This window comes from Chlorocebus sabaeus, chromosome 1 (assembly GCF_047675955.1).
Source record: "Chlorocebus sabaeus isolate Y175 chromosome 1, mChlSab1.0.hap1, whole genome shotgun sequence".
In the NCBI taxonomy this organism is placed as follows: domain Eukaryota; kingdom Metazoa; phylum Chordata; class Mammalia; order Primates; family Cercopithecidae; genus Chlorocebus; species Chlorocebus sabaeus.
In genome coordinates this window covers 14,812,705-14,825,574 of record NC_132904.1, presented here as the reverse complement: position 1 = coordinate 14,825,574, position 12,870 = coordinate 14,812,705, and the positions used below count along the sequence as shown (strand labels likewise).

Here is a 12,870-nt window from a genome sequence, read left to right as displayed (position 1 = left end):
GAGATGCTTTTTAGAATGCGCTATATTTTTATTATTTAAAATATCCAGATTTTAACAAAAAAGTGTCACTTAAAGAATGAGGAAAGTATGGCCAATTCATATGTTTAAGAAAACAGTCAATAGAAACTGTCCATGAGGAAACCCAAATATTGGACTTAGTAGACAAAGATTAATATGAGGTGGAGGAAATTATCTTATTTTGAATTCTTTATAATTAAAATATGAATCATATAGAGGCCTTTGCCTTCCCTACAGTCTTTTTAAAGGCACTCTTAACCTCTTTGTTCCTCAGGCTGTAGACCAGTGGATTCAACATGGGAATGACTATGGCATAGAACACAGATGCCATTTTGTCCATGCCCATGAAATGGCTGGAGCTAGGTCGTAAGTACATAAAGATGCCTGTCCCATAAAAGATGGAAACTGCAGTAAGATGGAAAGCACAGGAGGAAAAGGCCTTCTGGTGTCCTTCAGATGAGCGCATCTTCAGGATAGTGATAAATATAAATAAGTAGGAGATCAAGATTACCAGGATAGAAAAGAAGTCATTGAATCCCACCACAAAAAAAATAACCATCTCACTGATGTAGTTATCTGAACATGAGACAGTCAAGAGAGGAGGAACATCACAGAAAAAGTGTTCAACTACATTGGATCTGCAGGAGAGCCTGAAACTATTCCCAGTATGAATGGATGCATTCAGGAAACCACAGACATAGGAGCCTATGGCCAGGCAAGCACATACATTTGTTGTCATGGTGGTGGTGTAATGCAGGGGTTTACACACTGCTGCATAGCCATTGATGCCAGGAGGGAATTTTCTACAATGATAAAGGCTACAAAGAAGAAGAATTGTGTGGCACAAGCATTGTATAATATGAATTTGTCTCCTGTGAGGAACCCCACCATCACCTTGGGAGTGACAGCTGAGGAATAACCAAAGTCCACCAGGGAGAGGTTACTGAGGAAAAAGTACATGGGGGTATAGAGACAGGAGTCCAACAGAATTAATTCCATCATCCCCAGATTCCCAACCAGAGTGATGAGGTAGACGAAAAGGAAGACTATGAAGAGTGGGATCTGCTGTTCTGGGTCATCAGTTAATCCCACAAGAATGAATCAGTTAATCCCACAAGAATGAATTCAGTCACCTCTGTGTTGTTCTCCATTGGGAATTATGTAGCAGCCCTGTAGAAATGAAGACAGAATCAGAATCATAAATGGAGGGAGGACTACTGAGATCAGTCAGTATGCCCATTTTGTGCTTTATTCCAGTATTTTAATTACTTGTTTCCAGCAGTCCTGGATCTAAAACATGCCCATGACAACAAAATGCAATTTTAAATTACAATAATTCATAGAGCATTCTTAATAAAATGATTTTAGAGATAATCCATCCCAAACTCCTAATTTCATAGATTACTGAACTAAGGTACAGAAAAGGAAAGATTCATACAAGATCATAAGACTAATTAATTGGAACAGGCAAAATATAAACCAAATCACTTTGAATTCAAGCCTTAACTCTTTATCACAAAGAAAAATTCCTTTAAATCTTTTACATTCAATCTAAACTGGGCACAAGATAGCAATTTATTTAATTGAACTGACTGCCTGATGGAGTAATTAAATATATCATTGTAAGTCAATGTGAAGAATGGAATAGCATGAAATTAGGAATCAAATATACTTACCAGTTTTCTTGGCTTCATGCAAATAACCTACATTTCTAGGTCTCAGTTAAATGATAATAACTGCATCCACAAATGTTTATAACCTCTTCCAACCCGTAAAAAATCTTCAAAAAGTTAAAAAGGAACATGACTATTCAGTGATACCAACCAATTGATCAATCAACATAAATTTCTGGATGTGTTCATTTACTCATTCTCTCTACAAGCACTAATTTCGAATGGAGCACCATGTTGCGTGCTAATTGCCAGATTTACACTAATGCACGAGATACATTCCCTGACCAGATAGATATCTAAATTGTTAAATATCATGTTTAAGTTCAGAATATTCTTATTCTCCATTCCCAAGGAGAGAGAAGTGTTTTCTCATTTGCTCAGAACTGTGTGATAGATGTTAATCACATCTACACTGCAGACCATCAGTCAGTCCATAATATAGTTAATAAATTGTGTCCATTGACCAGATGTTTTTAGTGGCAGAATTAGAACATGAAATTAGGTCTCCTCATTCCACTAGTTAGTTGTGCCTTATGTAATTTTGCACATCTCTATTTCAGTGCATTTTATAACTGGCTTCTAAGCCTGATTTCTTCCTCATTTATTAATCACCATTCCTTCTTTCTTTTTTTAAAAAAAATATTAGTATGGGCTTCCAGATTACAGTAAAATTTTATGTTGACATTCCATTTGATTATCTCAACAACTCTAGAATTAGGAGAACTAATATTATCATATTTCCTGAAAAAGAAAATTGAGAAATAAATAGTTTAAATAACTTGTTCAAAGTAATATAATCTTATTCTTTGTAAAGCAGGGACTCGAGGCCTTCTTGTGCTTTTTCTTTATGTCACATGATAAGTATACATATTCTAATAGAAACTCATTAGAAATACAAGTTGAGAATCCCTAATCCAAAAATCCAAAGTCTAAAATGCTTCCAAATCCAAAACTATTTGAGCACCAACATGATGCTACAAATGGAAAATTCCACACGTAAGTATGGAGCACAAACTTTGTTTCATGCACCAAAATTATTTAAAATATTACATAAAATTACTTAGGCTATGGATATAATATGTATATAAAACACAAATGAATTTTGTGTTTAAATTTGGGTTTTATCCCCAATATATCTCATTATAAACATGCAAATACTCCAAAATTCAAAAAAATCCAAAATCCAAAACACATTCCCAAATATTTTAGATGAGGAATATTCAACATATATAGCCTCTGGATGTGGCTATATATGTTGAATATGAATAAAAGAAATATTCAAAATTTAGAGCCAAATCTCTGATTAAATCAAAGGAGAAATGGGTACCTTGATGCATTTTTCTAGCTACCTCTGCCCCTGCAACTTTGTGCAGACAATAGATTTGATCCAGAGACTTACCCTTCTCCCTGAGAAACACAAAATTCGGGTCCAGTACTTTCATATATAAGTGAATGTCACATCAGAAATTAAGTTCTTTAAAGAAGGAAAACAACTTTTTGAAGATTTCTCTTTAGTGTTTGGCCAAAAGGCTTAAAGTTCTTTAGAGGCAGGGGGAAATTGAAAGAAAAATGCTATTGGCTTTGGAATCAGCTAACAAGAGCTCTACTCCTGTATTTACTGCTCCTCCTTTGTACATAAGACTCTTAACTCATTTGTATATCAATAGCTGAATCTATAAAAAAGGAAATAATAAAAGATAGCCCCAACAACATCCAGCCTGAAAACTGCTGCTATGGTAAGAAAAGAATAGGAAACCTATAATTTCTTATACTCAGTAAGAGATGATAATCATAACCTCAATTAACATAATTATTACTGGGGTTTTTTATAAACATTGTTGCAGGCTCTTTGCTATATATCAGTTTTGGAGAAAGTCATAGTTACTACTAGATGACTATGACAATCAGATGAATAAATAAATGGTCAAAGTGACTCTGGTTCTGGGGCTGCTCCTTCTAATATGAAGCCAAATGGAATCATATGGGTACTTGATCAGTTGAAAAGTGGGAACCAGGAGGTAATTATATGGTCACGGAGCTCTCAGGGGACACATACTCTATGAGGGCTACAAAACACTTTATCTCACATACCTGGAAATCAGGTGATTAAAGAATCTGTGGGGATCCAGCTCTGCTTGTTGTGGGAGATCATGAGTGTATTTATGTTACTTTCAGTTATTCTCTTGGGTAATGCACAAATTAAGCCACAGCATGTCCTTCAAGACTGTGATTTGACATAAATACTAAGAGACAGAGACACACATTTTATCATTAAATAAGGGATGTGGACTTGAGGGATTAGTGTTTCTTTTAATTCGCCTTAAATGTTTGAACCATTGAGAAGAAATATTAATTCATCAACTGTTTATTTATTGCAAGTGGATTTTAGCCATAGTGATGAGACTTAAGAACATAGGCCCATGCAAAATAAACATCATTCTTGTGCCCATGGTGTTTAAATCTAATGGAGAAGATAGACAGTAAGCAAATAAACTCCCTAAGAAACATGCATAAATATGCATATATACATATATAAATACATATGTACATATGGAATAAGCATATAACTATACATAAAAATGAGATAAAAAATAAATCTACTTTATATTGTTTGGTCAGAATGTTTTCTCTGGAAAATTAAGATTTCAGCCAAGTTTAAAAACGACAAAGAACCAGTATGGAAAAGATCAATTCCAAACAAAATGAAATATATGTGGTAAAGGACCCAAATTTCAAGAAAGTTAACAGAATCTAAAAGAAGCCAGAATGTTTTCTTCATAACTAGACTTCTTCCTTGTCAATTTCTGTTTCAGCATCCTCCACCAAAGAAATCTTGACAAACAAAATAAAGAGAGTGACACATAAACAAGATGGCAGAATAGAAGATACAATCCTCTTCCCCTCACGCAAAAAAAATCAACCAATAGTTATCCATGAATGATAATAGCCTTAGTAGGACTCAAGGGGCCATTTAAAAACCTGTAGCAACATAGTGAAACAAAAAAGGTGGGAGAGGAATAACCACATAGAAAAGACTGCTGGAGATTTGTATATACCTGAGATGTCTAGAGATGTCTAGGAACAAAGAAAAGCAGGTTCCGGCATTATCAACCGTGTTATGAGTGCCACCATTGTTCCCAGCAACCTGCTGTACAGAGAACACCGCCATCTTTCACTACCAAGATAATCAACAGCCATCCCCACCATGGAGACCCCAGAAAATGAAACACTGCTGCACCAATGCTTCCAGAAGGGGCAACTGTTTTGTTGCCCCATGGCCAAAGCCACCATTCTTTCCAACTTTGCACCTGCCTCAAACACGGGAGCCACTACTGTTATAGGTTAGCCACACCCCACACCTTAGAGCCCCAGCTGCTGTGTGTGCATACACACTGCATGCAGCAACTCCACTCCATTATTGACCAGCCTGAGGCCCAGAGTCCAGAGCCACCGTAGCTTTGAGCAAACCTACACTCTGGACCCTAGAGCCACTATATCTCTGCACATGCATGGACTTTGGCCCCCAGCTTCTCAGCTGCTTCACAAGCATCTGTGCCCCACACAGAGTTATCAATGCAGCAGTGGGGCATCTATACCCAAGGCATTCATGTCATCAACACTTCAGACTCCAGAGTGATTTTGCCTCTGTGCATGGCCATGCTTTGTATTAAAGGATACAAAATTTCTGTTAGAAAGGAGGAAGATTCATAAAACCTACTGTACAACATGATCCATATATTTAAAAACAAGACACTATGTTCTTGAAAAATGTTAAAAGGATAGAGTCTAAATGTTCTCACCCTCAAAATGATAACTTTTTGAGGTAATGCATATGTTAATTAGCTAGCTTTAGCCATTCTAGAATGTATATATATTTCAAAAAATTATGTTGTACACAATAAATATGTATTATTTAGTCAATCAATTAAAAATAAGTTAAAAATATTTTCACTGAATGCTCATAAGTGTACAAAATGAAAACTTTGTTAAATTATCTAAAGTTATGCTTAGGGAGAAATTCCTAGAAAAAAATAAAGACTGAAAATCAATTATTTCAGCATCCAGATCAAGAAGATAAAAAAGAAGAGAATATTAAACTAAAGGTAATAGAAGAAAATAATAAAAGTTAAATTGTGTACTAATGAAATAATAAAAATCATATAACCTCTAAAAACCAAAGCCAAAACTTGATATTTTAAAAATACTAATTAAGTTTATTAATCCCTAACAAAACTTATCAATAAATAGAAAAGGCACAAATTACCAATATCTGGAATGAAAAAGGTATTATTAAAAATTTAATCTGAGACTGTTATGAATTACTTAAGCCACTAATTTTTTAATGTATATGAAATTTACAAATTCCTAGAAGAAAACTTACTAAAACTAACACAAGAATCAAGAAAAAATTTAACAGTCTTTTATTTATATAGAAAACTTAGATCTAAGTATAGATTTATTTATTTATTTATTTATTTATTTATTTATTTATTTATTTTTGGGGGATGGAGTCTTGCTCTATCTCCCAGGCTGGAGTGCAGTGGTGCGATCTCGGCTCACTGCAAGCTCTGCCTCCCGGGTTCACGCCATTCTCCTGCTTCAGCCTCCTGAGTAACTGGGACTACAGGTGCCCGCCACCATGCCTAGCCAATTTTTTTGTATTTTTAGTAGAGACCGGGTTTCACCGTGTTAGCCAGGATGGTCTCAATCTCCTGACCTTGTGATCCACCCGCCTTGGCCTCCCAAAGTGTTGGGATTACAGGCATCAGCCACTGCACCCGGCCTAAGTATAAAAATTTTTTTAAACCTTCTCTCTAAGATAAAAAGATACCCCAAGGCACATATATTTTCAATGATGAAACCTAGTCATTTCATTTAAAAATAATACCAAAATTACCAAGGCCTGGCAAAAAATAGAAAAAGAAGAAAACTTTTCAAGTTATTTTTTTAGGTCAACATAGTGTTTACATTCTGAGATAATTTAAAAACAAAATATTAACATTAATAAGTGAATTTAACAAGGCCAGTGGTTACAGGATCAATATACTAATGTAATTATATTTCTATATACCAACAACAAATAGAAAATAAAATAAATAAACAGCACCTCACACTGGCATCAAAATGACCAAATATATATAAATAAATCTCAAAAATGTAGTTGTACAAGACTTCTGCACAAAAAAGCTACAAAACATTACTGACAGAAAATAAAGAGGCTATGGTAGATGGAAGGATATACCATATTCATGGATCAAAAGACCTAACATTGTGAGTTTAAAAAGAAAAAGTCCTTTCTCCCAATATTAATCTACCAATGCAGTGCAATCCAAATCTTAACATGTATTTTACAAATTGATTCTAAAATGTATATGAAAATATAAAGAAAAAATACTCAAGATAACTTTGAAAAAATAAAGAAGGCTGAAAGACATATACAACCATATATCAAAACTTTCTATAAAGCAAAAACATTATTGTGTATTGGCACAAGAAGTATATAGACCAATTAAACAGAATGGAGAATCTGGACACAGAATCACTAATGTGCAGTAACCCAATTAATGAAAAATACATCTCCTAAGGACACCTCATCAGTTACAGTCCCCACTCTAAAATCCAGACAAAAAATGAGAGCTTTATTGCAGTGACTGTGGTTCTGAAAGTCAGCTAATCAAAACTTTATCCCTGTAAAGTTTACGGTTACTGGTGTAAACTTAAAAAGCGTTCTTACACTTTTACAGTTTAATGACAACCCAATTCCAAACACTCTGACTTCAGAAAGCCTATTAAATTCTGGGTTCAAAAATTATTTTCAAAAGGGAGAAGTTACTCATTTTAAAATTTATTTTGGAATGTTGATCTATTAGCTGGAGCAATAGCAACCATTTTGAACCATAGGATGAAAAACACACTTAGAGCTGTAGGGCAGAGAACTAAAAAGAACTTCAGTCCTTAATTTTTTCTTGAAGATGCCATATATTCTGTCACCAACCGGTGTACTTCAATCCTGGAGTTAGTGCAGATCCAATCTGGAGTTAGTACAGATACCACAAGTTAAGGGCTCAATCCTCCACAAGACTGTCCTCACTTCAGATGCCAGAGGCACTTCAGGTCACCCCAGATCACTCACACTTTTGACTGGCTATAAATTCAGGGGTTTCCACAACCCTCTAAAGTTTAATAATTCGCTAGAATGACTCATGGAACTCAAGAAAGTACTGTGCTTATAAGTACAGTTTTATTATAAAGAATATAGATCAGGACGAGCCAAAGGAAAAGATATGAAGTGTGAGGTCTGAGAAGGTTCCAAACATAGAGCTTCTTCTCATGGCACACTCCAGCACATGAGTCTGTTCACCAACCAGGGTGCTCAACTGAGCTTTGGCATCCCAAGTTTTTATTGAGGTTTTATGGTATAGGCATAATTAATTATATTTCAGCCACACAATTAAGCTCAATTTCCAGTCCCACTTCTCTCACTGGAGGCAGTCTGGCTCAAGGCCCCAACCTTCTAATCACATGGGTGGTCTTTCTGGTGACCAGCCCTCATCTTCAATTATCTCATTAACATAAAGTGAAATGGATCCAAAGGACTCATGAATAACAGACACTCTTATCATTTGGGAAATTCAAAGGGTTTCAGATACTCTATGCCAGAAACCCAAGATAAAGACCAGACAGATCAGACTTTCTTCTACGTAAAAGAGAAATAATCTTCTATCTTACTTAAACCACTAGCATTTTCATTGCTATTAACCAAAATCCAGTCCTAGCTGAAAAATTGTACACCAGTATTACTGAGCTAATGGAAACAGTATTAGAGGTGGAGTAGAATGACTTAGTTTGAAGACTTAGCTCCACTGTTAACTGCATAATTTCAAAAGTATTGCTTCATTTGAAAACATTAGCAACACCTGAAATACGTTTTGTGGCAGAATTTCAAAATCAAACATCTGAAAATCCAGTGGCGAAGGGAAGCAACTTACACTGTTGCAACCCACTGATGTATGATACCACATATAAGTCAAAAGAAGGTGAAATGTAATAGTCCTGATCCTAAAGAAGTGAGGCACTAGAAACAAGCTTCCTGTTTCTAGTACCTCGAAACTTATCTTTCAAAGTACCTCAGAACTTTACATTACTACTTATGTTGGACTAGAAACCCTGTCCAATATTCATTTAAACATGAAGAATGTTTACAATTAATCTAGAGTAGAAAAAGTGGGGAATGTATGGTCCCAGGATTTTGCACATACACTGGCAAGGGTGTGTGTCTGGGGGTGTATATGTGTCATGCGTCACTTTTCCACATACCAACTTTTCAGGAATGATAATTTTGAGTCCCATATTTAATGCTACCACAGAGTTTTCCACAAATACAGAGCCTCTTGTGAATGCTGACTCTTTTTGTTTCTCTGCCTTGTTCTGTAATATCATTGTTAATGCTCTATTCTTTCATTTGTTTCATGAGCGTTGTTATGCTTCACGACTTAATAGATACTATGTATATATTCCCTTTAGGTATCACATATTGGGTAATATAAACCAACTGTTTTTTAATTGTAAAAAAGTGACTGGAGAGTATCCAACTCCCAGCGCGAGCGACACAGAAGACCGGCGATTTCTGCATTTTCAACTGAGGTACTGGGTTCATCTCACTGGGGAGTGCCAGACGATCGGTGCTGGTCAGCTGCTGCAGCCCGACCAGCGAGAGCTGAAGCAGGGCGAGGCATTGCCTCACCTGGAAAGCGCAAGGGGGAAGGGAATCCCTTTTGCTAGCCAGGGGAACTGAGACACACAACACCTGGAAAATCGGGTAACTCCCACCCCAATACTGCGCTTTAAGCAGACAGGCACACCAGGAGATCATATCCCACACCTGGCCGGGAGTGTCCCACACCCACGGAGCCTCCCTCATTGCTAGCACAGCAGTCTGTGATCTACCGGCAAGGCAGCAGCGAGGCTGGGGGAGGGGCGCCCGCCATTGCTGAGGCTTAAGTAGGTAAACAAAGCTGCCGGGAAGCTCGAACTGGGTGGAGCTCACAGCAGCTCAAGGAAACCTGCCTGTCTCTGTAGACTCCACCTCTGGGGACAGGGCACAGTAAATAATAACAAACGCAGCAGCTCTGCAGACGCAAACGACTCTGTCTGACAGCTTTGAAGAGAGCAGTGGATCTCCCAACACGGAGGTTGAGATCTGAGAAGGGACAGACTCCCTGCTCAAGTGGGTCCCTGACCCCTGAGTAGCCTAACTGGGAGACATCCCCCACTAGGGGCAGTCTGACACCCCACACCTCACAGGGTGGAGTACACCCCTGAGAGGAAGATTCCAAAGCAAGAATCAGACAGGTACACTCGCTGTTCAGAAATATTCTATCTTCTGCAGCCTCTGCTGCTGATACCCAGGCAAACAGGGTCTGGAGTGGACCTCAAGCAATCTCCTACAGCTACAACCTACAGCTGAGGATCCTGACTGTTAGAAGGAAAGCTATCAAACAGGAAGGACACCTACACCAAAACCCCATCAGTACATCACCATCATCAAAGACCAGAGGCAGATAAAACCACAAAGATGGGGAAAAAGCAGGGCAGAAAAGCTGGAAATTCAAAAAATAAGAGCGCATCTCCCCCGGCAAAGGAGCGCAGCTCATCGCCAGCAACGGATCAAAGCTGGACGGAGAATGACTTCGACGAGATGAGAGAAGAAGGCTTCAGTCCATCAAATTTCTCAGAGCTAAAGGAGGAATTACGTACCCAGCGCAAAGAAACTAAAAATCTTGAAAAAAAAGTGGAAGAATTGATGGCTAGAGTAATTAATGCAGAGAAGCTCACAAAAGAAATGAAAGAGACGAAAACCATGGCACGAGAAATACGTGACAAATGCACAAGCTTCAGTAACCGTCTCGATCAACTGGAAGAAAGAATGTCAGCGATGGAGGATCAAATGAATGAAATGAAGTGAGAAGAGAAACCAAAAGAAAAAAGAAGAAAAAGAAATGAACAAAGCCTGCAAGAAGTATGGGATTATGTAAAAAGACCAAATCTACGTCTGATTGGGGTGCCTGAAAGTGAGGGGGAAAATGGAACCAAGTTGGAAAACACTCTTCAGGATATCATCCAGGAGAACTTCCCCAACCTAGTAGGGCAGGCCAACATTCAAATCCAGGAAATACAGAGAACGCCACAAAGATACTCCTCGAGAAGAGCAACTCCAAGACACATAATTGCCAGATTCACCAAAGTTGAAATGAAGGAAAAAATCTTAAGGGCAGCCAGAGAGAAAGGTCGGGTTACCCACAAAGGGAAGCCCATCAGACTAAGAGCAGATCTCTCGGCAGAAACTCTTCAAGCCAGAAGAGAGTGGGGGCCAATATTCAACATTCTTAAAGAAAAGAATTTTAAACCCAGAATTTTATATCCAGCCAAACTAAGTTTCATAAGTGAAGGAGAAATAAAATCCTTTACAGATAAGCAAATGCTTAGAGATTTTGTCACCACTAGGCCTGCCTTACAAGAGACCCTGAAGGAAGCACTAAACATGGAAAGGAACAACCGGTACCAGCCATTGCAAAAACATGCCAAAATGTAAAGACCATCAAGGCTAGGAAGAAACTGCATCAACTAACGAGCAAAATAACCAGTTAATATCATAATGGCAGGATCAAGTTCACACATAACAATCTTAACCTTAAATGTAAATGGACTAAATGCTCCAATTAAAAGACACAGACTGGCAAACTGGATAAAGAGTCAAGACCCATCAGTCTGCTGTATTCAGGAGACCCATCTCACACGCAGAGACATACATAGGCTCAAAATAAAGGGATGGAGGAAGATTTACCAAGCAAATGGAGAACACAAAAAAGCGGGGGTTGCAATACTAGTCTCTGATAAAACAGACTTTAAACCATCAAAGATCAAAAGAGACAAAGAAGGCCATTACATAATGGTAAAGGGATCAATTCAACAGGAAGAGCTAACTATCCTAAATATATATGCACCCAATACAGGAGCACCCAGATTCATAAAGCAAGTCCTTAGAGACTTACAAAGAGACTTAGACTCCCATACAATAATCATGGGAGACTTCAACACTCCACTGTCAACATTAGACAGATCAACGAGACAGAAAGTTAACAAGGATATCCAGGAATTGAACTCATCTCTGCAGCAAGCAGACCTAATAGACATCTATAGAACTCTCCACCCCAAATCAACAGAATATACATTCTTCTCAGCACCACATCGTACTTACTCCAAAATTGACCACATAATCGGAAGTAAAGCACTCCTCAGCAAATGTACAAGAACAGAAATTATAACAAACTGTCTCTCAGACCACAGTGCAATCAAACTAGAACTCAGGACTAAGAAACTCAATCAAAACCGCTCAACTACATGGAAACTGAACAACCTGCTCCTGAATGACTACTGGGTACATAACGAAATGAAGGCAGAAATAAAGATGTTCTTTGAAACCAATGAGAACAAAGATACAACATACCAGAATCTCTGGGACACATTTAAAGCAGTGTGTAGAGGGAAATTTATAGCACTAAATGCCCACAAGAGAAAGCAGGAAAGATCAAAAATTGACACTCTAACATCGCAATTAAAAGAACTAGAGAAGCAAGAGCAAACACATTCGAAAGCTAGCAGAAGGCAAGAAATAACTAAGATCAGAGCAGAACTGAAGGAGATAGAGACACAAAAAACCCTCCAAAAAATCAATGAATCCAGGAGTTGGTTTTTTGAAAAGATCAACAAAATTGACAGACCACTAGCAAGACTAATGAAGAAGAAAAGAGAGAAGAATCAAATCGACGCAATAAAAAATGATAAAGGGGATATCACCACCGACCCCACAGAAATACAAACTACCATCAGAGAATACTATAAACACCTCTACGCAAATAAACTGGAAAATCTAGAAGAAATGGATAATTTCCTGGACACTTACACTCTTCCAAGACTAAACCAGGAAGAAGTTGAATCCCTGAATAGACCAATAGTAGGCTCTGAAATTGAGGCAATAATTAATAGCCTACCAACCAAAAAAAGCCCAAGACCAGATGGATTCACAGCTGAATTCTACCAGAGGTACAAGGAGGAGCTGGTACCATTCCTTCTGAAACTATTCCAATCAATAGAAAAAGAGGGAATCCTCCCTAACTCA

The 12,870-nt window shown here is 37.7% G+C and overlaps 1 protein-coding gene across 1 annotated transcript; it reads right to left on the bottom strand.

Annotated features, from left to right (window-relative positions):
- Window positions 1–226: 226 nt before the first annotated feature.
- Window positions 227–1,169, bottom strand: LOC103235168 (olfactory receptor 5B12). The gene is given in 3 exon segments (XM_073022886.1): window positions 227–798; window positions 801–1,140; window positions 1,143–1,169. Coding segments are annotated over 3 exon segments (939 nt in total).
- Between the last annotated feature and the right edge of the window lie 11,701 nt (window positions 1,170–12,870).